This window comes from Pteropus vampyrus, unplaced genomic scaffold (genome assembly GCF_000151845.1).
Source record: "Pteropus vampyrus isolate Shadow unplaced genomic scaffold, Pvam_2.0 Scaffold98, whole genome shotgun sequence".
NCBI lineage: Eukaryota > Metazoa > Chordata > Mammalia > Chiroptera > Pteropodidae > Pteropus > Pteropus vampyrus.
In genome coordinates this window covers 2622440-2646984 of record NW_011888879.1, presented here as the reverse complement: position 1 = coordinate 2646984, position 24545 = coordinate 2622440, and the positions used below count along the sequence as shown (strand labels likewise).

The window sequence follows — 24545 nt, the reverse complement described above, 5'->3', positions numbered from 1 at the left end:
GTTCCTTTGTTTTACAGGTGAAGAAACAGAACCAGAGAGATAAAGGGACTTTGCCTAGAGTCACATAGCTGCTTAGTGACAGAAGTCTAGTTCTTAAGCTGGTCCTGGGATGGTTTTAAGTGAGCCAAGCCTGCAGACATGGGAGAGCCCACGGATGGGATTTATTTAAACTTTCAGAAAGCCTTTGCCCATCCTCCCGTCTGTTGCCCTGCGATAGCTGAGGCTCCCTGTGGAATTGGAAGAGATGAGATGCTCGGTTTTGTCAAAGGGAAGGAAGTAGTTTAGACAGAAGAAACAAAGAGAAAAGGAAAACAGGCACTTCTTTGAATGGAGTCATTTAAATAGTGAGCATTATGTAGAGATTGGAACGGAGATGGGTTTTATTGAACGTCTTTATCAGTGATCTGCAGCCCTGGGCACATAGTGAAAGTGCCAAGCTTTCAGATGACACCAAGCCCTTTAGAAGAGTGGAAAATTGAGACATTGGAAATAAACACTAGAAAGGTGTCAGCAAGTGTCAAGTTACCAGGTGTGACTATGAAATAATGATACTGCTTTCTGGTGTGAAAGCAGAGGAGGAGGAGTCATACCAGGGATGTGTTGCAACGTGTTTTAGCCGAACTCTCTTTCAAGGTCAGCCTGTCAATCTTGTGCCTGCAGCTGGGGAGAAGGAGTCGAGGTTTGGCCAGCATAAAAATGTGTGACTGTTTTTCAGAGCACAGCTCAGCAAATTTTGCGTAAGTTTAACTAGAATGCAAAGTCAGACGCATGATACTTTAATAGAAGATCGTGGAGATGACACAATGTTAGAAACAAACGTTTTTGACCAGGACAAATGTTTCGAAGAAGTTAGTCAGAAGGCGATGATGATACCTAAAGAGAAAAACCCATAGATCTAAGGAAAATCAGAAAAAGTCAGTAATTTGGATCCTTGAAATAAATGACCAACTGTGAAAAGATGAATATTGATGGGAAAATTTGAATGCAAGTTATATATCTGTCAGAATGTATTGTATATATTAGACGATCGATGGAATCAGCAAAGAACTGATATTCGGTCTCATCTTTGAGAGAAATAATAGCTGAGAATAAAATGTAGTTTAAAAACAAAACTCTGCCATAATAGAAGCACAGACTTGAAGCGAAAAGACCTAGCTCTCAGTATTCGTTTTTTGTTTTGTAAACTCCTAAAATTCAGCTTCTGTGTTTTTAATCAATCAGGAGGTGATACTAACATAGTTACAGTGAAGATTAATTCAGAAAGCACCTATCACTGTCTTCAGCATATAGTAGGTATTCAAATAATTTTTTTTAAAATAAAAAAGATATACTAGAAGGTAGTGAGAAATTGCTGCATTCTTCAGGAAGCTGTGTAGGTAGGCATCAGTCACTAGATAGAAGAATCAATTCTGATACTCGTTGACAACACATAGGAAAGAACATTCTGAGAAGTGGTTCAGCCTAGCCACATTGAGACATCACAGTGCCACCAAGGAGCTTAGTACATAATTGATGATTAGCAGAGCCCAAATCACTATAAACCCTGTTATAGTAGAAACTGTTCAGTTTCTGGTACTGACATATGAATTCCAGAAATCAGAATTACCCTCAAAAGACAAAAGAATTTGATATCGTTGAAGATAACTTCAAATTTGTCTCATATTCTCTCCGGCACGTCCCAAAGATGAAGTTGGAAAAACTAATTTATTGTTATCATAAACATGTATTTCCCAAGAGGTTCCTTGCCCTCTTGCCTGGTCTCATGCAAGGGGCGGCCCGGGCTGGTCCTGCTTACTGCGCCCAGGTTATCAGGTGAGTTCGAGGAAGCAGACACAGGATGAGGCAGCCTGGCCACACAGCTTCACAGATGGTCAGAGCAGCTGTTCAGGGTCTCAAAGCCGGGTTGGCTGAAGCAGGAGGGACCAGGCTGACCTGATGGCAGTCTTGTAGTGCTTGTAACTTGAGGAAGAGAAACAGGTTTCAGTTAAAGATTATTTAAGGAGATGATGGGCTCCTTAACTGATGATTGTTTAAAAATCAAACAAACAAAAAAACAAGCCTAAGAAAATGGGAGCCCGTTGATTCTTTAAGTATGGTCCTTAGATTGCATGAGTCACAATTGCCTGCGGCATTGTTTAAAAATGCAGTTTTCTGTACTCTGTCCTTACTTCCTGAATCAAACTCTATTTTTAATCAGTGCCCCAAGTGATTCTTACTCTTAAGTGTGGTGAAATGGAATGCAGCTATATCCTGATGATCTTTAAGCTGCAGCTGGTGTTCGATGTCAGTAAGCTGATGTTAGAGACTCTCAGGGTGGATGCTGAGGAACTGGGAAGGAGTTAAAGAGTTGCAAAGCTTGGGACGTCTGGTTTAGGGACTCAGGATAGATGACGCGTTCTTATTTAGTAGAATACCTGTACGCATCTTCAAGTGTGTCCTGGAATGAACAAAATAGGAATCCAGGGTTCTGCAGGGATTTTGGTCAGTTCATATTTCTTCTATTTCAGGATATGACATTTTCGCTTTTCAGTTAATCTTTGATAATGTATGATAGATTAGACATAATATAATGCATGTTTACATGCACACATATAACTTTAAGGGATATATTTATTGTACAAGAATTGAACATTATGTGCATCCTTAATAAAAGCAGTAACTGGCCCAAATTATACCACCCTAGGACCCTAAAACCTTCAGTGAGACCTTTCCCCTTATTCTTGTAGGCTTCGAAGTTACAGATTTAATTTTTAAAAAATGAGAATTTTTCAAAGTGGAGAATTCTGTACATGGATTTCAGTATTTCTCTTTCCATTCTGATTTGTCAGTTTCTACTGTGTAAGTAAATAGAAGATGAAACAGTAGGTAAATCGAGGAACAGTCATACAATCTTTTCAGCCAAATAAAATTCCCAATTTGTAAAAACATTCAAGTTTCTTTTCATGATCTTTTTTTAATATATATATTTTTCTAGACTACTTCATGGCATCCTTGATGCCAACTACTAACCAGAAGCACAATATATTTTAAGGAAGAACATTTTAAAGCTATGAAGGCTTAGTTCTAGATAGCAGTTATCTTAATTTTCCAAACAAGTTTCTGTGACCACCTTCTTACTATAAACTGAGAGATTTTGTCTTGCAGGTACACAAACGCACATGATTTTAAGATATGTTTCCTCTTGTTATGAATATTGAAAACATAATTTTGAGAGCTAATATTCTTTCACAAAAAATATTCCACTCTTATTTTAAAAAATGGCCTGGAAATAGTTTATCTACAGGAAGCTGGAAAATGCCACATACAGGAAAGTTATATTCTTTACACCTGGTTAATTTTTAAACGGGCGTCACGAATTAAACCGTTAAATTCTTAAAGTAGGCATTCTTTCTGATTTAAGATGATTACATGCTAATTTGAAACACTGTGTAATTATAACTGCAATACAATTAGAAATCCATTTAGAGCTTTGAACATCTATGGGAGAAGAATGTTGAATTGAATAACAAATTTTTTTTAAATGCCAGTTATTATTTTTTTTCATACTATACATACATAATTTTTTTAACACTTTATTTCTTTACTTGAATTACAGAAATTCTTATCCACCACTCTGTGACACTTAGATTTTACCTGAAAACATGCAAAGCACATACGTGTGCACGACTGAAACATTTTACTCCACTTTACCACTAATCCAGTATATAAGTAACTGGATTAGAGATAATTAAAATGAATGAGAGAGGATCAGTCTGGCTTTTGATCACAGGAAATGGAATACACACACACACACACACACACACAACACACACACACACACACACATATTTAGTTGTCTGGAGTAATGTTTGCTAATATTGCATATATTTTACCCAACAGTTCTTCCAAATTTTTATTACTACCAGCAAAATAAAATGCAAAATTTAAGGCTGAAAATCCTTAATTACTTGATTTCGCTTTCCCTTTGCTCCCTGTATTGAATTCATTATTCCTTAAACAAGTATTTGTTGAGTGCATACTATGTTTGAGGACACATCAGTAAACAAAAAAGCAAGTACCCTGGCACTCAGTTGCAGGTCATTAGGAGTACTGATCTTAATATTAACAGTAATGATGACTGCTAACATGTATTGAGTGCTTACTTAGTGGCAGGGTGTAATTCTAAGCTCATTGTAATGATTACATCACTTAATCCTTGCAACAACTCTTAGAGTTAGTGCTATTATTTTTCTAATTTTACAGAATAGGAAACCAAGGCACAGAACGATGGAGTAACTTGCCTAAGATCACGCATATGAGCAAGTGACCGCTGTAATTCAGACCTATGCAGTGTGGCTCCAGAATCCACATGTTTACCACTGTGCTGTACCACTTTCCGTTTATTTAAATTTGTTTTCTTTCAGTTAAATCGACACTCAACATTATGTATGTTAAAGAACAGTCTGTCAATTTTCCAAAAAGAAGTCTTTATCTGAAAATTTTATTTATTAGTTGCTCAGGCCAAACATTTTGTAGTCATCCTTGAATTCTTTTTCTCACGCACTCCAAATCCAGCCTTCGAAAAGTGTCCAGACTCTGCTTCCTTCCACATCCGCTGCTGCTGTTCCAAATCAGTCCACCGTCATTTCTCTTGACTGACGTCCCCACTTCCATTCTTGTCCCTTATAGTTCAGTTGTCTACACAACAACCAGAACCGTCTTTTTAAATGTATGGCAGTTTAGATAGTGTCTTTGCTCAGCACCTCCCACTGGTTTGCCATTGTACTCAGAATAGTCAAAATCCTCATATTTTGCCCTAGAAGGACTCTCATCTACACTACTGTCTCCCTTCTCCCCATCACTCCCTACCACGTGTCGTCTTGCTCACTCTTTGCTACACTGCTTTCTTGATGTCCTCAAACACCCCATCGCACGCCTGCAAGCCCTGGTATCTGCTGACCTAGAATGGCCTTTCCCCAAACATCCACATGGCCAGCTCATTTCTTTCAAATCTGTGCTCATAGTTTGCTTTATCACAGAGACTTTGTTATTCTCTATACCTCTTATCTGGTTTTCTCAGTGAACTTATTTATTTAACTATGTGTGTTTCCGCAGTGGAATGTAAATTCCTTGAATGAGAACAGGATCTGGGGTTTTTAGTTCACTGCTCTATCCTTAGTACTGAGAACATCTCCAGGCATACAGTAGGTGCTCATTAAATTTTATCGCCTGGATGAGTGAATAGCATATTCGCTAGTACATTTCTAATATTTTAACCAGTAAGTTGGGTCTAAGTGGGTTTAATTTTTAAATAAAAGAACTATAAGAGATTAAGAAACCATTATAGTAATAGAATTTGACAGCCTTATAATGATTTCTAACCAATAGATTTTGTGCTGGTTTCATGAACATATTAAAATATAGGAGGCCATTTATTTTCTACAGTCATAATTTTTAGGAGAAGCCTACTGAGCTTTTTGTTTAAGGGGGAATTTGAGGACTTTCTTAAGTCCTTCTTTTCCGTAGGAATCCTGTCCTTTGAGCATGGCCTTATGCCCACAGAGCATGCCCCATGCAGCTGCTGAATGTCCAAACGGGTACCTTTTCTTGGTTTTATGCCCTTGAGTTCTTGGTTCCTAAAGAAGCATTTGATATATTTATTGTATTCCTTTAATGGTTTCTAATGAGATACTTTTAAAATTCTTAAACATAGAATGAAAAAACTGGAATGTGTTTATAGCAGCCTTCTTTGTGAAACTGACGACGAATTTTCTCTGATGGGGGAATTTTATAGTTAAGCGTTTGACAGTCTTCCTTCCTTGTCCTTGTACCTTAACAATGGGCTTCTCTCCACCTCTGTGTAGTCCACTGTCACTTTGGGTTATCATTTTATTCTCTAGGGAATTGCATTTTCTGTCTTAAAATTTACTATGTATTGTGGGTTGTAAAAGATTGCCTTGTGGAGTCTGGGGCAGTTAGAAAACTACAACGCTAAAAGAAGAAAGGACATCCAAAACTATTTTTAAATTGCATTCAACAAAACAGAGAATCTAGTCCTTTAATCCTAGAGCCCCAGAAGGAGTTTGAAAGGAAGAATTATAGAGAGACACTTCCATGCCTGAAAATATCAGGCACAATTTTGGCAGAAATCACAACATAGGAAGATGCTAGATTCTTGGGCAATGAGATGTTTGCTGGTCTGGAATTTTATCTTTGGCAGTCGTGTCTACATTTGATATCCTCAACCGCTTTTGAAGATTCTGCAAAAGAAAAGTATTCATTTCCAGCGGGAGAAATTCAGTAAATGGTCAGCGGATTCATGTTTTAATGTGTTTACAACCTTCTGTCATTTTTTTTTTTCTCCCTTCCAATTTTTCCTTTGAGATTTGTACTTCAGACTTATAGAAACTACAGACTGTGCCAATTTACTACACAGGCACAATGTTTTAATGAACGAGCCCTTGACTCTGAAATCAGAAGACTTGGCAAGTCTCCTTGTCTCTTAGTCTCCGTTTCCTCAAGGGTAAGTGGGAAAGTGTAGTGACTCTCTTAAAGGGTTATTGTGAACATGAAACGTGATGAAATATTACACATGAAAACACTTGGAGAACAGCTCTAGCAATGGAAGGCATGGTTTTATTAAGGATTATTTGACTCTTGGTTTCTTAACATCTTGAGCAAGGGATTAAACTTTCAGTGGTGGAGAACTGAGGCCTTCCAAAGCCTTTGATAGACATGTGGTGTGTTTTTATTTGTTCTTTCAGAATTCCCCAGGTATAATGGAAAGTTGCTTTTGGCCAGTCTGTAGTTAACTGGCTGTACGTAAGGCCAGTCATGTACAGCTGTCATGATGTCATGCTTTAATGTCAGCGTGCGGTGAAGACCTACTGTATGCTGGATGCTGAGGGGAAATATGGAGATGACCACAAAAGCTTTTGAAAGAGCCAAGGAAGCAAAAAGAGATATACATAATTAAACCAATTACCTAATCAGTACCACTTTGGAGCTCTAAAATGCAGTGGGAACACAGAGGATGGAATGAATTATTCCAATTTGGTGGCCGGGGAAAGGTTTTATATTATACAATACCTGGAGTTTAGATGATTTGGGGATTTTTTTTTTTTTTTTCTGCTGTGTCCAGTATTGTTTTATGCCAACTATTTAGGTGGCTAACTTCCAAAAAAGCATTCTTTTTACCCACTGGGTTTCTCTGAGTCCATAAACGATTGTAATGCTTTTTGCATAGTTACCATGTCTAGGATCATCATCTACGGGGTCTGTAAATTATTGAACTAAGAGGGGTGGCCCATGCCCTCAAGGTACATGTGTGGGCTTGATAGAGATGGGCGAACCTATCATCATTAGAAATATACAAATTCTGTGATGTTGAAGTGCTGTGATGGGGCAAGGGTTGAACACGAATCTTACTGGCCAGATAGAGGTGGGGGGCACCTGCCTCATGACAGGTCTGTACTATGGAAATTAAGATCTTCCAGCAGGATCTCAGGGTAGCTCCTGCATTTCTGACCTCTAGGCAGAAAATAGGAGCTAATTTGCTCTTTCTGATGAACATCCCATTCAGCTAATTTTTTAAAAAAATATACTTTTGACATAGGTCCTTCTTTTAGTCCTCAGAATTTGTAAAGCTGCAGATATGAGAAAATGTGCATCAAGTGACTAAGAGAGTGTGAGATAATGTGGGTATCTGCAGAGTTTAAGCAGTAAAGCCTAAATCCCAGTGATCAAAAATAGTTAAAACTTTGGCCAGTAAGTAAAAACAGCAGTCAGAGTGTAAAATTAGACTTAGCTAGCTCTTACTTAGGGATGGAACTTGGGTGAGGTCATGATTGCAATGACAGAGATGCTGGAAGGAGGGACGTGCACGGTGCTGTTCACGCAGAGCCCCGAGGTGTCAGAGTCTGAAGATGAGGTGGACCGACGTCAGCTAAGGGGTTCTTGGTGCATCTCTGTGAACAGAAAAACATCACAATCAGCGACAGATCCTTCCCTTTCAACACTTATCTTAGACTAGAGGTTCTCACGACTGAAAGATGTTCCCTTCACCTGGCTTGTCACTTGCCTTCTGACCAATATAGAATCTTAGGTTGTTTCTTGAGTCCAGCAGGTGTGTGAGAGTTGGGTAGACGAGCACATGCCATTTGTAAAGAGCTGAAGATGGCCTCCTCTTCGTGCTGTCCTGCTCTGATGGTAGGAAGCTGGCTTGGAGAAGATAGAATCCCAGTACCCAGAGATCTCCCTGTTCACCTCCACCCAGATCGAATTTCCTGGTGATTAGATACCCGCAGTGATTAGATACCTTGTGCGTCTAGCCATCCGACTTAATATAGGCTGAGAACTACTACTTCTATCACAGTCTTTAGGGATGTATCATTAATTAATGACTTTCCTTCCATCTTTCACTTATCAAACATTTATTAAGCCCGCAGTCGATATTTCCTGCTCATTTCTAGGACGTGACTTCATTGACAGGAGACGCGGCTTCTTGTGGCATTTGTTCACTTGTGAGAATGTAGGAGCTACCTTTAATTAGGAGTTCTAAGGAAGAACTCACGCCCATCCACAGAGATGATCCTCTTGCCTCATAGTCATTGACTTTTATTTATTTTCTCCTTCAGACCAGGCATATTGCTGACAACAGTACCACTCTTCCAATCTGCCAGCTCACCAAATTTTGAAGGATGTTATGCAAACTTTTTATCCACGAACTTGGCTCTTTACCAAGAAGACGGATCTTTAGGCAGTTGACTCACCTTGCTTCCAGATGTAATTTAAACACTCTTTTTCCCACAGTGGAGTCGTAGGTAATACTATGAACACATGCTTTTCGGGGCAGGCAGGTATGTGGTTTGGGCCGATGAATCAAGACATATTTACTCCCCGTGTAAGAGGAACATGGCTCCATGTTGTACAGTGGCAGCGTGGAGGGATGGCTTTGGCCGTGCTAATCCACACGGAGCCTTGTCCCTCCTTGATCTGTGCTTATTTTGCCCACCCTGAGGGTTTATTTCCATGCTGATGTTGGTCCTCGGCTGTAATTCATCTCCCAGTTCCTTCTTCACCACTTGGTAGCTCAGAAAGCAATTCAAATCATTTACAAATAAATGATCCACACTGAAGGAGTAAATGTTTTTTTTTTTTGGTCAGATGATTTTTTTTAGATCAGTTTTAGGTTGACAACAAAATCGGAGAGCTACAGGGATTTCCTGTGTACCCTCTGCCCCTCGTGCACAGCCTCCCCCATTATCAACCTCACTCACTAGAATTTTTACTAAGGATTCTACATTGACACATTATAATCACTCCAAAGTTCCTAGTTTACCTTTGGGTTCACTCTTGGTGTTGTACATTCTATGGGTTTGGACAAATGTGTGATAACATGTATCCTTATAGTATCATACGGAGTATTCTCAGTGCCCCAAAAATCCTCTGTGCTCTGCCCGTTCCTCCTCCCCAAACCCCAACCCCTGGCAACCACGGATCTTTTTACTGTCTCTAGACTTTTGCCTTTTCCGGAATGTCATGTAGTTGGACTCATATAGTATGTAGCCTTTTCAGATTTTTTTTTCATTGAGTAATACGCATTTAAGATTCCTCCATGTCTTTTCATGGCTTGATGATTCATCTCTTTCTGGTGCTGAATAACACATACTCTGTTGTCTAGACATAGCACAGTTTGTACATTCATCTACTGAAGGATATCTTGGATGCTTCCAAGTTTGGGGAATTATCAGTAAAGCTGCTGTGAACATCTACGTGCAGTTTTTTGCGTGGACATAATGTTTTCAACTTATTTGGGTAAATACCAAGGAGTGTGACCGCTGGATTATATAGTACTAGTATGTTTAGCTTGTAAGAAACCACCAAACTGTCTTCCAGCGTGGCTGTACCATTTTGCATTTCTATCAGCAATGAGTGAGAGTTCCTGTTGCTCCACATTCGCACCAGCATTTGGTGTTGTCAGTGTTTTGGATTTGGCCATTCTAATAGGTGTGTTGTTTTAACTTGCATTTCCCTGATGACATATAATGTGGACCATTTTTTCATGTGTTTATTTGCCATCTGTATATCTTCTTTGATGAAGTATCTGTTAAGGTCTTTGGCCCACTTTTTAAATTGCGTCATTTGTTTTCATATTGTTGAGTTTTAAAAGTTCTTTGTATGATTTGGGTCAGTCCTTTATCATATGTGTCTTTTGCAAATATTTTTTCCTAATCTGTGGCTTGTCTTCCAATTCTCTTGACCTTGCCTTTGGCAGAGCAGACGTTTTTAATTTTAATGAAGTCCAGTTTATCAATTATTTCTTTCATGAATTGTGTCTTTGGTGTTATATCTGAAATGTCATTGCCATACCCAGAGTCACCTAGATTTTCCTCTATATTATCTAGTATGATCTTTGTGGTTTTTATATTTTGCATTTAGGTCTGTGATTCATTTTGAGTTAATTTTTGTGAAGAGTGTATGGTCTGTGTCTAGATTTATTTTTCTGCATGTCAGTTCACAGTTTTTCCAGCACCATTTGAGGAAGAGATTATCTTCGTTTCATTATATTGCCTTTGCTCCTTTGTCAAAGATCAGCTGACTATGAGGGTCTATATCTGGGCTCTCTATTCTGTTCCATTGATCTGTTTGTCTGTTCTTTTACCAATTCCATGCTGTCTTGATTACTGTGGCTTTATAATAGGTCTCGAAGTCAGGTAGTGTCATTCTTCCAACTTTGTTGTTCTTCAGTATTGTTTTGGTTATTCTAGGTCTTTGAAAGAGTTTAATTTTTTTCACCCTATGTCTAAAAACAAACGGTTCTTAAGGCTTTCTGCTTGACGTGTGATGGGTTACATGTCTGAAACTTCTAGGTGCCTCTTTCATACCGTAGAAATAACACCTAGTAGTCTACTGTGAGGCGATTAGTCTCCCTTCCTCCCTCCCTTCCTCCCTCCTTCCCTCTCTACCTCTCTTCTTCCCTGTTTAGCTCTTTTCTTCTTTGTTTCTCTGTTAGTATTTCATCTACTCAGAAATGTTTATTGAGTGTCTACTTAGTACCAGGTACTGACATTAAGTGATAAGACTCAGTCGCCAGTCCGCGAGGAGGTTGGTGGAGTGGGGGGAGTGCTGGAGACAGTGCGGGAGAGGCCTGGGCGAAGTCATGTGGGGGCTGGGAGAGGGGTCCATTAACTGGTCAAGAGGGTTTGGGAAGCTTTAGGAAAGGAGATAAAGTTCAGCTGAGTTTTGGAGGATGAGTGGATGATCCTCCGGATGGAGAAGGATGGGCAAGAGCATTCAGAGGAAACAGGGCGGAGGCAGGAAGGAACATGGTAGGTACTGGGAAGCACAGTAAATTTATTACAACTCAAGTACGTGGTGCGTGGTGAGACAAGACGTTAGAAAGTCGTTCTGAGCAGATCACAAAGAGCCTGGTGTGCTCTCTCAGGAGTTTGGACTTTTTCCTGTTTAGGGTTATTGGATGTTTGTTTTGTTGAGATAAAATTCACAGAATGTTCACCATTTATTTTAACCATTTTGAAGTCTACGGTTGAGTGGTTTTTAGTATATTCACAAAGTCGTGCACCCATCACCACTGTCTGACTTCAGAACGTTAGCGGTCATCCCCGCCGGCCCCGCCCCCCCCCGCCCCGCCCCCCCACTCCCTCCCCAGCATCTGGCAGCCACTAATCCACTTCATCTGTATGGATTTGCCTGTTCTGGACATTTCATATAAATGGAATCATGCACTATGTGGCCTTTTGTGTCTGTCTGCTTTCTATTAGCGTAATTTTTCCTGAGTTCATTCACGGGTAGCAAGTATCAATACCTCATGTCTTTTTTATGATTAAATAAGATTTTATTGTACCGACAGACCACATCGTGTGTATCTGTTCATAAGTTGATACACATTGGATTGCTTCCTCTTTTTCCCTATGATGAATAATGTTGCTCCTCGTGGACCAGTTTCCGTGTGAACATGCGTTCTCAGTTCTCTTGGGTGTAGACCTAGGCGTGGAATTGCGAGGTCACATGGTAACTCCGTATTTAACCTTTCGAGGAACTGCCAGACCGTTTTCCCAGTCACTGGAGATGTTTAAGTCAGAGCAGAATAAGTCCTGTTTAACACCGCACACTTTAGGGCCATATTTTCCTTTGAGGCCAAGTATTTCTCCTTCTGTTGCCATGTCTTCCTAGTTGAGGGCGTCACAGCCCGCAGCAGTGAAACTTATTGGTTCTTTTAAAATCCTACTGGTGGGATTGCTGTAGAGGAATCTGTGCCCAGTAGCATAGAATGGGACAGAAAGAAGGGGTGTCGGGGTATTCTCTCTCCCTCCGTGAGGGAATGAGGTTTTCATTTCAAAAGAGAACCCCTGATTAAATGGTAGGCTATTATTAGGGAGTTTATCATACTTATAAACTGTACTTGGGTTCTCTGTAATTTGTTATAATTAATGCAAGAGTTCAAGAGCAGAAAGCAAGGTTCAGGTTGTGGCATGCTCTTTGTAGCACCTTGCTATCATTGGCTTTTCCTCACTAGTGGTTAAGGCCTGTGTGTGTTTACGTGTATTTAAACAAACATCATCCTTTTTAGGAAAGAATTTCAATCCTTTGACTCACTGAGACTTAAGGAGTCTTGGTAAGAAGTTAGGTGTCTCTGGCAAAATAAAGTGCTGATGGGTGAATGTCGAAAACTTCAGGAGTTGAACTTTTGCCAAGACAAGCTTGTCTGTATGTGCCTGCGTATACGCACGTGTTTGTATTTTCACGCATGCATATGTGTTGGCTTGTGGTGTGAAAAGGCCCAGAAGAAAAGCTTTCCCTTTTAAGGTGATCTCTGTTGAGTTATAGTTTTAGCCGTTTTTCTCCCCCCCTCCCGTTAGATTATTTCAATTTCGCATAGTTGCAGGAAGGTTGGCTTTTTAGTCTGCTCGACGGTGCTGTTTATATTGACTGTCAACTTGACAACATTCGTGAAATACAAAAGCTTGCAGATAGTGCTTGGGCCAGGTACCAAACACATTATACCTGAACAATCATAAACTGAAAATCTCAGGGGTTTTGAGGGTGCAGGGACAGAGGGAGGGAGGCGGTCAGGTTTATCTGGCTGCAGGCCTGTGTGTGCACTGTTTATCCGGTCCTGGCAGACGGGGAACAGGGTGGGCCACCCTCTCCATTATCTGGGTTTACAGCTGCGAACACGCCATGGAATGGCCAGAATGTACTGTTTCTTTCTCCATCTAAGAGTTAAAATTATGCTCCGCTGCTGTCCTGTACCCCAGAATTCTAGTTCCCTCTTTTTTTTGTCTTTTAGAGTAGAGGAACTCACACATTCGTTTCTTCTTTGCCCAGTATAATGTCTGGCAGAAGCAGCATCAGAAGCAGCATATATGCTGTGGTATATATTGCGCTGGCCTGGGAGTACGGGGTGCTAGTACATTCTAGCAATATTCTTCTGATATTGCTGATTGTAAAGGAAGTTTTCTAGTGAAGAAATGGCATTTTAAGTCTTACCCTTTTCTTAACAACAATGACAGGTGTGTCCCCCCTCCCTTCCACATCCTTTGTGGAAAGGTTTCACCAACTGAGAATCTCAGGGTGGTATTGATATGACCCCTGTCTCTAAATTGTCACATCCCTACTGGCCATGCACATAGGAAGAGAGAAGTTGGTTTGACTGACCTTGAACTGCAGAGGAGAGAAAGGCAGAGCTGTCTGCTAATCACAGTGATACTGCAGGTCCGTAGTTACAGCTTATAGAGCATTTCACCAGCTTGTTTTTTGCAACGAAAAAGCATCCCACCCCCCGACCCCCCAAGATCTCCTTGGGCAAGGGAATAAAAAGAGAAGTGCATAGGTGATGTGTGCTTGTCATACAGCTTCATTAGGCATTATTAAGGTAGCAGCAGAATGAAGTCTGGGTAACTTTTTTACAATCCGTCATGTAGCTGCATCTTTACTCAATGCAAGGTTCAGTAAAGACCGTGTATGACTCTATTGATAAGCTGCAGTTTACTTTTTAAAAAAATCTGCATTTGGAAATACATACACTTAAGGCCCAGTTCCTGCCTGCTTCTGGATGTAGCCTCTTGTAGGAGCCCACAGCCAGAGACTCTGATCTCCAGACTTGACTTTACGCCTCCGTGCGACTTCTGAAGTTCTTAACAAGTAGTTAGAATGTATAGCTCAATCTTCTTTCCCCTCCTTCTACCTCTGGGGGAAGAGGAAATCGAAACATCTCAGAGGCTGTTGCTGGGAGAAAAAAACAGATCTCAGTTAGCCATGGACCACCTTATGAAACATAAGAAACATACCTGTAATATGTTTTTTCGAAAACGCTTCTTATGTCAGTCTTTGCCTCAGATGCCGTGTCACAGACGCCCTCGTGGGGGAGGGAGGGCGGCTGGGTTATTGGAGCCCTTCTTTCGAAGCCTTGGAATCACAGACATCACCAGGTAGTGGTGCTTTGATGTTCGTTTTCATTCTTCGACTTCAGCAACATCGATGGCTTGCCTGCGCTGGCTGGGAGTCAGACTGCTCTCTCCTCACCTGGCCAGTTGCTCGTGAAGGAAGCCCTGACCTTTGCCCTGTCCGGCCATGCCCTCAGGAGCAGGATTACCTTGGGCAAGTCATTCTCCCTCAACAGTTATCTTCTCTAAAAATGAAATGGTTGGACTTGGCTCTTTGAAATCTTCCCCTTACTAAATAGCTTGGGCTGACTCATGCCATGACAATATATGACCCCCAGAGCTCTGTGGCCTTCAGGATCAAAGGCTTGTTTCTTGCCCACCTCATGTGTCTGCTGTGTCCACTGCCTTCTTTCCCCGGGGTTGAGGCTAACTGAGCTCAAGTCCCCACCTGGACACTGGGGAGACAGAGATGGAACCAGGCTCTAGCTCAGAAGACTTCTGCTCAGCAGTGGCACGTGTCACTTCCACCCCCGTTTCGTGGACCCCCAAGTCTAGTCACAGTGAATGAGGTGGGCGAGTGTGGCAGTCTCTGAGGGCAGGCCGCGTGGACAGCAGTCGCAAACGTTTGGTCCTGTGGCCTCCCATGCTCCTGTCACCACCATCCGTGGTTTATGCTGAGAATGTCGAGTCCAGGGTAGTAGCATGGACCCACATGAAACCTTCAGGCTTTCATGTTTTTATGGCTATTTCCTGATCAAGGCACTTTTGCTGAACTGGACTTGAAATGGATGTTTCGTTTATGGGAAGGGTGGGAGAAATATTTAAAGGCAACATGGACTCAGCCTCTGAGTTCCTCACTTCTTACTGTGGTGGTACAGGCCATACATCTCAGAACATCCCATGGAATTTCTCTACCTGAGAAGTATTAACAGACCTGCCAGTAAGATCTAGTTGCTTAAGTGTTTAGATGAATTCCTCACATGTGAATTAGAAACCTTAGTTACATCTGTAAATGTTCAGGGTGCCCTATCGGTGTGACCTGGTGTGGCAGTTTTTAAAACTTTCTTTTCAGAATCTCAGTGGGAGGAAGGAACATGGAGAAGTCACTTATTTTCTTGAGGTTGGATAGAAATATTCCAGATAGATGAGACTCACAGAGCCTGGTTCATAGTATCTGTCAGGTCCCCGCTGTAATGTTTAATATCACTGATAACCAGGAAGACTTTTCTCACCCAGAGAAACCTGCATTTAATCCATGAATTAATCTTCCCTGCAGATTCAAAGCAAAAAACTTTGGGAATTGAAATTTTACCTTGATTCAACAAGCACAATCGTGTTCAGCAGTTCTTAGAGAAAGAGCGGAAACCTAACCTAAAACCGCTCGTTGGACCTCAGCAGTCAGATGATTTCCAGGTCTTTGAATATGAAAAATATTAAAAAGTTTTCCTTGTGAGCTTGGGTTTTCAAAGAGGATCCCTTCGGAAAGTTGGCAAATACTTCCTTTCCTGGCATGCGGATTAGGTTTTTTTCCTTTTCCCCTCCACCCAGCGCTGTGACAGGGTGGAGTGTACTTTCACGAAATTGCATGTTTCCAAAATAGGACTCACTGTTACATTTTACTGCTGTTCGAATCAAATTGCTAATCAAAAATAAGCGAAAACCAAACATTCTAGAAATAGAATTTTGGCTCATATTCTCTAATTTAGTCTTCATCTAGGATAGAATTATTATATTTTATAAACGTGCCCTTTGAGCAGAAATGCAGCAGACGGTTTCAGAAACGGTCCGTCTCATTCTCGTTTCCTTGAGCTCACGTAGTGATATTTGCAATCTCGTGTGGTAACGGCACCATATCATTAGCGCCGCTCAGAGTCTCTCGTAGCTTGGGGGGCTTCCAGGAAAGGGCCCCACATTCTTTGGCACCTCGGTTGTTTATTCCAGTAGAAGCTTGCATCCAACCTAAGTACAATACCGGGAATAACCCTGGCATTCCTTGTTCGTGGGTTGGCATTCACTGTCGCCTAGGATGGGATGGATCTGTAGGAGAACCTGCTCGTTATAGAAGGGATAGTTGTAGATGAAAGTTGGCATCAACAGGGGAAGAAAACGAGAATGATTGTTTTGCTGGATTCTATGGATTTCTGTTCCCAAAGGTATCAGCTGATCATGTTCACTTCCAAGGTGGCATGTTGAAAATCTCTAGCTATGGCAGATAATGCCAAGATAAAACATCTTAAAATGTTTTATTTGTTCTTAAAAATTGAATCCTTAATAATCCACTAGAGAGAAAAACATGACAGCAATGGTCCAGGAGGCCATGAGCATCCCTGCAAGGCACAGACTGTCTCAGACTTCTCCAGGATGTCCCTCGGCCTCTAGCTGACTTAAACATACAGGAAGTGCTTAATAAGTACGTTATATACATTAATTGATGTAGTCAAATGATGTGGAAAGGAAGTAAAAGTTTCGATTCGGTAGTGGACCTCGTAAAATGATTATGAATATTTTAGGTGAAAGAGAGGACGGGATTAGGAAAAATTGGTCTTTTTTTTCTATTACCTATTAAGTTGGACTAAACACAATTTTTAAATATTTCCCAGTGCCTGTCCTTCCAATCTGAGTGCAAGTTTTTCCCACCAGAGACTGACGTGGTTGTCTTTACCTTGGCCAGGCGAGAAGTAGTCGAGACTCCACTGGGCTGGGCGAAGAGCCAGATTATTCCGTCAAGCAGGCGTTAGATCGCCGAGTGAGGATACCCATGATACAAGCCAGAGCCAGCGATAATTAGTTCTCAGTGCTGATTGCCTGTCTCCAAAGGAGTCGGGCTTTGGGTCACTCCAGAGTTCCCTTGATTAACATGTCAAAGCTAAGAAAGAGTAGAGAGTTATGGCTACCAGGAACAAAAAGCTTGTTAGCATTTGCCAGGAATTAATGCTGGAAGAGTCTGTCTTGCTGAAGAGGTGACTGTGTTTTAAAAGTATGATCAAAGGAAATGAAGTCCTGGAAAGTCAAGGTTTGGGGCGAGGAGATTTCTGAATGTTTAGGTAATTCTAAGAGTGTAATTTTATTGGCAAGGAGACAATACATTGCATTAGCTTCTAAGAGCAGTGGTCTCTTCTGAGGTTTGATGTTGTGTACGGGCACATTCTGTCCATCTATACTTCATTGGTTTGAGATGAAGTACAGATGGACGGAATGTACTTTGGGTTGGAAAGCTCTGTATTCCGTTAGATTAGATTTTTGTGAGTCAGAGACATGTAGGGCAAGCTTGGCCCCGTAGAGTTTTATCCTGCCCATTAGCAGGATTCCAAATATTTGGCCTATTTGTGATCTAGACTACCAAACTTAAGAGTTTAAAAACTGGTGTGTTTCCCAGTTTTTTTTTCAGGAATGTACACTGTAGAACGTAGCTTTGGCGTCTGTGTCGTTGTGGGGGTCAAGGCATGGAAGGCTATTCCGATTCTTGGTCTCTGTTATGAAGAACTGGCCCTTATCAGTAGTTCATCCAGCTGGCCCACAATGAAGTGATTCAGTGAGAATGCTCTCAGACTCAGAGTGAACGGGATGTGGCACCTGCCACATCAAACAAAGATAAACACAGGCAAAAGTCACTTTCCATCTTTTAGAGAGCTGACCTTTATCAATATCACCTGTGTATCCTGCTGTGGACACAAGGTTTTAGAGACATCACTGTGGTGGGAATGTGTCCCAAGTATGTGTTTTTAAGATGATTTGTTCCTCTATTCCCATGAACAGATATCAGTATTACCTGCAAGTCAAAAAAGATGTCCTCGAAGGGCGATTACGGTGTACCTTGGAACAGGTGATCCGGCTGGCTGGCTTAGCTGTGCAAGGTAAGAGACAGTGACGTCCAGAGCATGAAATTCCATTTTCTTTTGGATTATGGTGTGGCTGGTCTCTCAGAAGTTCAGTTTACTTAAAGATCCTTTAGAAACTGTCCCTTTCCATTTCAAGTGATGTTAAAACTGCAGAGTTAGTGATTTTTAGTGGCAGGATGGCGGACTTCTCAAAGCTGTTTGCCGACTGCTCAAGCTTGTCTAATTTACTTTTATTTGAAGAAATAGCAGCTTTCATCCTGACTTTAATTAAAGCTACATTTCAGGGTTTGTGGAACATTTTTCTCAGAATTATTTCATTGTCCAACGTCATATTCCGTGGCTTGATGTTATGACTCTGTGACTTTCACATCAGTTTCAAGTGTGATAGCTTTAAACATTATAGTATAATTTATTGTTACACAGCTAAAGAGGTAAATTAAAATGCGCAGTCATAATGTGAAACAAACATGTATTGCATTAAATTTATCTTTCAACCTATCCTACTTCGATTTATTGGACAGCTATTTTTTATCTTGTCTAAATTAACATATATTTTACATATGTTTATATAACGTTGCATAATATTTTACATATATTAACACACAAATAAGTATTATTCTTTATTGAGTGGTGGCTTAAATGTCTTAAGTCATATTCCAAACAAGAAGATAAAAATACAATTTTTAAAGAGAAGTGTGGTTCCCTTTCAGTCATTATTTTCTTTAAAATCAGTTAACATCTAAAAAGCCTGCCAGCTGCCGAGTCCTTGCTATGCGGGCTGTTATTTTAGAAGCTGTGAACTGAACTTCCCGTCCCACACTCTGGACTGCACTTGAATCTTTTGGTTTCTAGAGTGTCTGAAGGGGTGGCCTTCCTTTGACTGCTTTCATTCCAGGGTGTTCGCAGGTTAGCAATTTTTGTCGGCCTTCCAGTTCCTAGTAGTAATTCACATCTGTCGTTACCCTGTGGATGTCCCGACAGAAAATATGTTGTATCCTATCTGTCTGCGTAAAGACCGGAAGAGGAAGGCACGGTAGCGACAATCCGTGGTTATAACAGAAAAATTAGTAAAATAATAGAAAAAGACACCCTTAACTGGGAGAAGAGAGAGAAGGTCCAGTATGTCCCTCGTCTTCAAAGTGGATCTTTCTTTTTTTTTTTTTTTTTTTTAAAAAAAAGCTTTCTATACTGGTCGCTTTCTTTGGTCTCTTTTTTCCCCTCTCATTCTTTGGTCAGTAGTCTTACTATGGCATCCTGGCTATGGGGAAACGCTGGCAATAGCTTTCAGGCTGAAGGAAGTTGGTGAACTTAGTCTGGATGCTCTTCTCACTGGGTCCTTGAAGCTAGCTGTCGAGTGTGATGAAACCACCTCTAGCTATAATACTCGTAAAGCCATTTTCCTGAGAGCTGTTATTGGGCATTAGAAAGTCACATCAACAGAGATATAAGTTGTGATGAAATGTGATAACTGATGACTGAACTTGAAAATAGGCAGAGCGCGTGATCTTTGCGATTCCTGAAGGCCTCACCTAGTCGGTGACTAGTCCTGTGCACGTGCCTTCTCGGCAATGTCTTTCCGTGGGCCTTCTGTGTGGGCCCTGGCATTCTGTAACCCTTGTTACTTTAAAGTTACCGGAATCCATTTTCACCTGATGCCAAACCTTTTACATGAAATGAAAATTTCATGCTCCTTTGATTTTTTTTTTTTTCTTTTGAGAGCAAGTGGGATCAGAAGCAAGGCGTTTATCGATTTATGATACAGACTTGCTATGTTCATTTCGCATGGGCTCAAACATACATGGCGAGATGAAAATAGGACAAAACAGAAGTTTTGGCATCTTGCACCGTGTAAAGATGTTTAGTAGGAGGCATAAAGATTTGCAAGGCTGCTTGCCAAGGGTGATTTACAGTGGGAATTTCCAGCTGCAAAGATATGAAGAGATGTTGGATAGGTTTGGCTCTTCAGTTCTCTAAATTAACCTTGCATTAGAAAGTCCCCCGGCAGACATTCTTAAGATATATGTTGATGCATCTTTAACATAAAGGTAAATATGTTTGTTTTAAATTTTAAAAATAGTTTAAGAATTGCTTTCAAATTTCCCCATTCTTTCTAGAAAACACTGATATTGACAGTATTGCTAAGTAAACATGGTAACAATAGCAAACACATCTTGGCACCGTTTTTATTTAATAACACTGCAGAAATAGAATGATGTGTGGAAAAATAAATGTGATAAGTTCACCCTAATTTATTCCATCTTTAATTTCATATGATGAATACTACCTCTCTCCCCTTCTTTTCAGCTGACTTTGGAGACTATAATCAGTTTGATTCTCAAGATTTCCTCAGAGAATATGTGCTGTTTCCTATGGTAAGTATAATTTCCTTTGTCTTAATTTTCTATCTTCTTTGGATGTGTAATTCTTTCCTTTGGAAATCCTAGACACACATATTCCCTGGGAAGGAAAGTCCATCAATTTATAAAGTACAGACAAGTTTTGTAAAACATTGAAAAAGTTAAGATGCCTCTTCCCACCTCCTCAAGACACTTCCCCGACTCCCACCTCCCCGCCACGCCCCAGCATCACTGTGACATGCGCCCTCCAATGCCGTGGGTCTCTTCCTTCCTGGACACACTGAGCTTGTTCCCAAGCCAGAGCCTGTGCATTTGGGTTCCCTTTGCCTGGGAGTGCTCTGCCCCAGATCTTCCTATGACTTGTCATTCGGGTCTTGATTCAGATGTCACCTCCACAGAGAGGACTCTTTTTTTTCCTTGACTATATGATGCACTCCAGCTATCAACCACTAACTACTAAATCACCTTCTCTTTGTTTACTGAAAGAGCTCTTTCAGTACCTAAACTTTCCCTCTCTTGATTGTCAGCTAGAATTTCATCTCTGCGGTCCAAAGCAGGGACCCTCTGTCTTGTCCACTGTTGTCTGGCTTATAGCCTGTGCTCATAAAAATTCATTGGATGAGTCATGAAGTGAAATGTCCATTCCTGGGTTAAATTAGGGGTGAGGCTAGGTTTTAATCAGTAGGGAATTTTTAATTGTTTCTTTTTTGGTAGCTTTGGGGTAAATGAGAAGAGTGAGGAAGGATTAAAACAATTGAAAAGCATTGTTAGGGAAGAGTTATATCCACTCCAACATTCTGGCTCTGATTTTAGAAATGGTTATTCACCACTTATTTTTTTGATCAACTGTTTGGCCCAAAGCACTGACTCGGGTAACTAAGCCCCCGAGGGATGAACTTATATAAGAAACAGTGCTTGTTCTCAGGGAGACAGCAGACTGGTTGAGTCAGTTGGAAGTTTGCAAAATCCAAATTCAAAGCCAAGTGTAATAAAGTCGTATATCAGGATTTTATGTGGAGGAGGGGTTACATGTGCATGAAAGATTAGGGAAGGTTTAAAGGCTAATGGTATGTGAACTGTGTCTTAAAGGATGGGCAGGATTGCCAGAGATAGAGAGCAAGGAATGATCTAGAGAGACAAAGGCAGAGGCAAGGTGGTGTGAGTGATTGGGTAAGAGTCAGCTGGCCAGTCTGACTGTCACTCAGGAGAGTGTGAGGGACCCGAAGGTGCCAGATGAGACAGAAACCTCTGAAGAATTGGAACGCATGGGCTCCGTCCAGGCCCCACGCTTTGAGAACTGCTGAATTGCAGCAATGAGACCTTTGTGGGAGGAGGTCAGATGAGAATCTGTTGTGGTTTCTTGGCAAGAGATGAGAATTAGGTGTTAGCAGTGAAGATAAAAACAAGAAAGCAAAGCAAGAGCTATTTTGGAAGTAAAATGGCATCTGATCTGCTGTGGCATCTGGGAGAAAGTAGCATTCCGGTGACAAAGGTTTTGAGAGGCTAGAAGTAAGGCTGCAGTCATTACCCACAGTCAGTGCATGAGATGAATTTAAGCTGGTCCAAAACTGACTTTGTTCTTACAGGCTAGAGAAGTACTGCCAGACCTCTAACTTCACGAATAGCACTATCCTTATTCTTTTTCCCCCAAAGAAAACAGAAGTTTATGTGCTGGGCCTGCTGGTTTTTGTCTTATTAATCTACCCATTGAATCAACCTCCATTCAAAGAGATGAACATATTACTTAGCAGAGAAATTCTTGACAGGATTTAGTGTCAACACGCTTGAGTCAACATCTCGCACATCTCAGAAGCTCCCCTGAAAAGTCAGGATGTTTTCCGGTTTGCTTGGTGGGAGGAAAGCGAAGCTTCTCTGACTGTGTTTTTTTTTGTCTCAAGCAGAGGCAATGAAATAGGTTCATAATCTTTCACTGTTACTTTTTTTTCTACCTTTCTTTCATTAATGGTCTAAATCACGTAGCCTTTAAGGCTTGGGTGCTGTTTAGAATTCTCAAAGCTGATTATTTTGTGTATTATACCTTTTTCAAAATAAGGCTGTCTCCTCACTGGGCTGTAAGCAAATCAGATACTTAAACAGCATAGATCTTGTTAAATCTCACAGGGACAGACAAATACGGATGTTCTTATACTTGGAGCTAAAACTTCCCTCTTCAGGATAGTAGCTAGTAGTGGCCGATGGCTATTTGCCTTCAAAGTCACATTAATTAAAGTTTAAATAGAATTAAACATTTAGTACCTCAGTTGCATTAGCTACATTTAAGAAGTGCTCAGGTGCCACCTGTGGCTAGTGGCTACTGCGTTGGAAAGCTTAGATAGAGAACATTTCCAACATCACAGGAAGTCCTGTTGGGCAGCGCTGAAGATGATGTGGCAGAGGCTGACATCAGTGTGTGCATCTGAATGGTGAATTCCTGGCCTTCGTCGTCAGCCATGTATCTTCACCAGACCCCCACCCTCCCACCCCGCACTGTAGCCTGTGGTCAGGAGATTCAGAGTATGGGAGTCGAGCATTCAGGGCCCACATCCTGGCTGTCCACTCACTGGCTGGACGAACTTGGGCAGTTTACCTAACCACTTTCTCATCTAGTAATGAGGATAACAAGCCTAATTCGGTGTGAGGATGGAAGGAGAGAATGCATGTGAAGCTGGCACATGTTTAATCCTCAGCAAGCGTTTATTGTCACCTTCATCGTCATTGTCATCAGCATTAGCATTCTTGCTACCAGCATTATCTGTCTCTGTCGTGCAAGCCCGAGGATGCTGCGGCATGTGCCTTCCCGGCAACAAGACTGTAGGCTACATCTTGACATGTAGGCAGGCCGAGGACAGGCGGAAGGTGCAACCAGCCATTAACCAGCGTCGCACAATTACAAACTCTTGTTCGACAATATGAAACTTACATGTTGCGTATTGAGTTGAGTTCAGTAAACAGTTATTGATCGTTTACCGTATGTTGAGAGTTTACAAGCTGGCCTTGTATGAAAGCCCGGTGAAGGGCCCCAGACATGATAGGGAGAAGAGCGGCTGACCTTTGGTGCCTAGCATCTCGCAGAGGACGGAGCAAGGGCAAAGGGTACGATGAGCGTCCAAATAACCGTGTAAGAAGGATGGCAGGCAGACTATGGGAAAGGCTTTAAAAGAGAGACACGGAGTAGGAGAGGAAGGCCCCGAGGCGGGGTGGTTTAGATTCAGCTCGGGGGAATATGGAAGTCCCGTGAAGGAAATGGTAGCCGAGACTGGATCTGAAGGACAGAGTGGCATTTCGCATGATGCGATGTGATGGGCAGGGCGACTCTTCCAGGAAGGGGCGGCACACGTGCGAATGGAGATGGAAAGGCAGTCTGTCTTAGGAAGAAGAGTGTGCCTTAGCCCGTGAGCCCCTGAGAGAGAAGTCCCGGAAGAAGTGGCCCGGTCACAGGGAAGTGGTCTGCGTGCCAGGCCCAGGTGTTGACCTAATTGAGTAGGCAGTGGGGAGCCATGGCAGGTTGTAAACTTTCTTCTTGGTTCCAGTAGAGCTTTCAAAGAGAAGAATGCATTCCTTTGGTGGGGGAGGGAAGATGGGATGAATGGCTGTGTTTGATCTTACAAAGTAATAGAATTTGTTGAACGGCATTTCTGCAGCAGAGAAAAGAACAAAGTTAAGTACACAAGACGCTCCCCAGGTGTGCAGCTGTGTACAGGCGTGCACGCTGCCATTTTTCATTTGTGCAGGGCCACTGTCACTCATCTCTGTGGCAGGAGCACATAGCTCGGGGAGCCCCAGATGCAGATCGAGGCTGTCGTGTGAGCACAATAGCGGAGGGTTACCTGTGGACATTTTCTTCTTTAAAAGTAGGAAGCAGAGGTTTAATGCCGTACTTTTTGATCTTCATTTAATCCTTTTTTATTTTACTCTGTTGCCTCATGCCTTTCATTAGCTTTTTAAAATGAGTATTGGCTTCT

General features: G+C 41.5%; 1 protein-coding gene across 1 annotated transcript in view; it reads left to right on the top strand.

The window, feature by feature from the left end:
• Positions 1-24545, top strand: part of PTPN14 (protein tyrosine phosphatase, non-receptor type 14) — a 160438-nt gene that overhangs the window by 85399 nt on the left and 50494 nt on the right. The window contains exons 5-6 of the mRNA XM_011364531.2: positions 18144-18241; positions 20531-20598. Coding sequence (XP_011362833.1) covers positions 18144-18241; positions 20531-20598 — 166 coding nt within the window. The remainder of the gene's footprint in view (positions 1-18143; positions 18242-20530; positions 20599-24545) is intronic.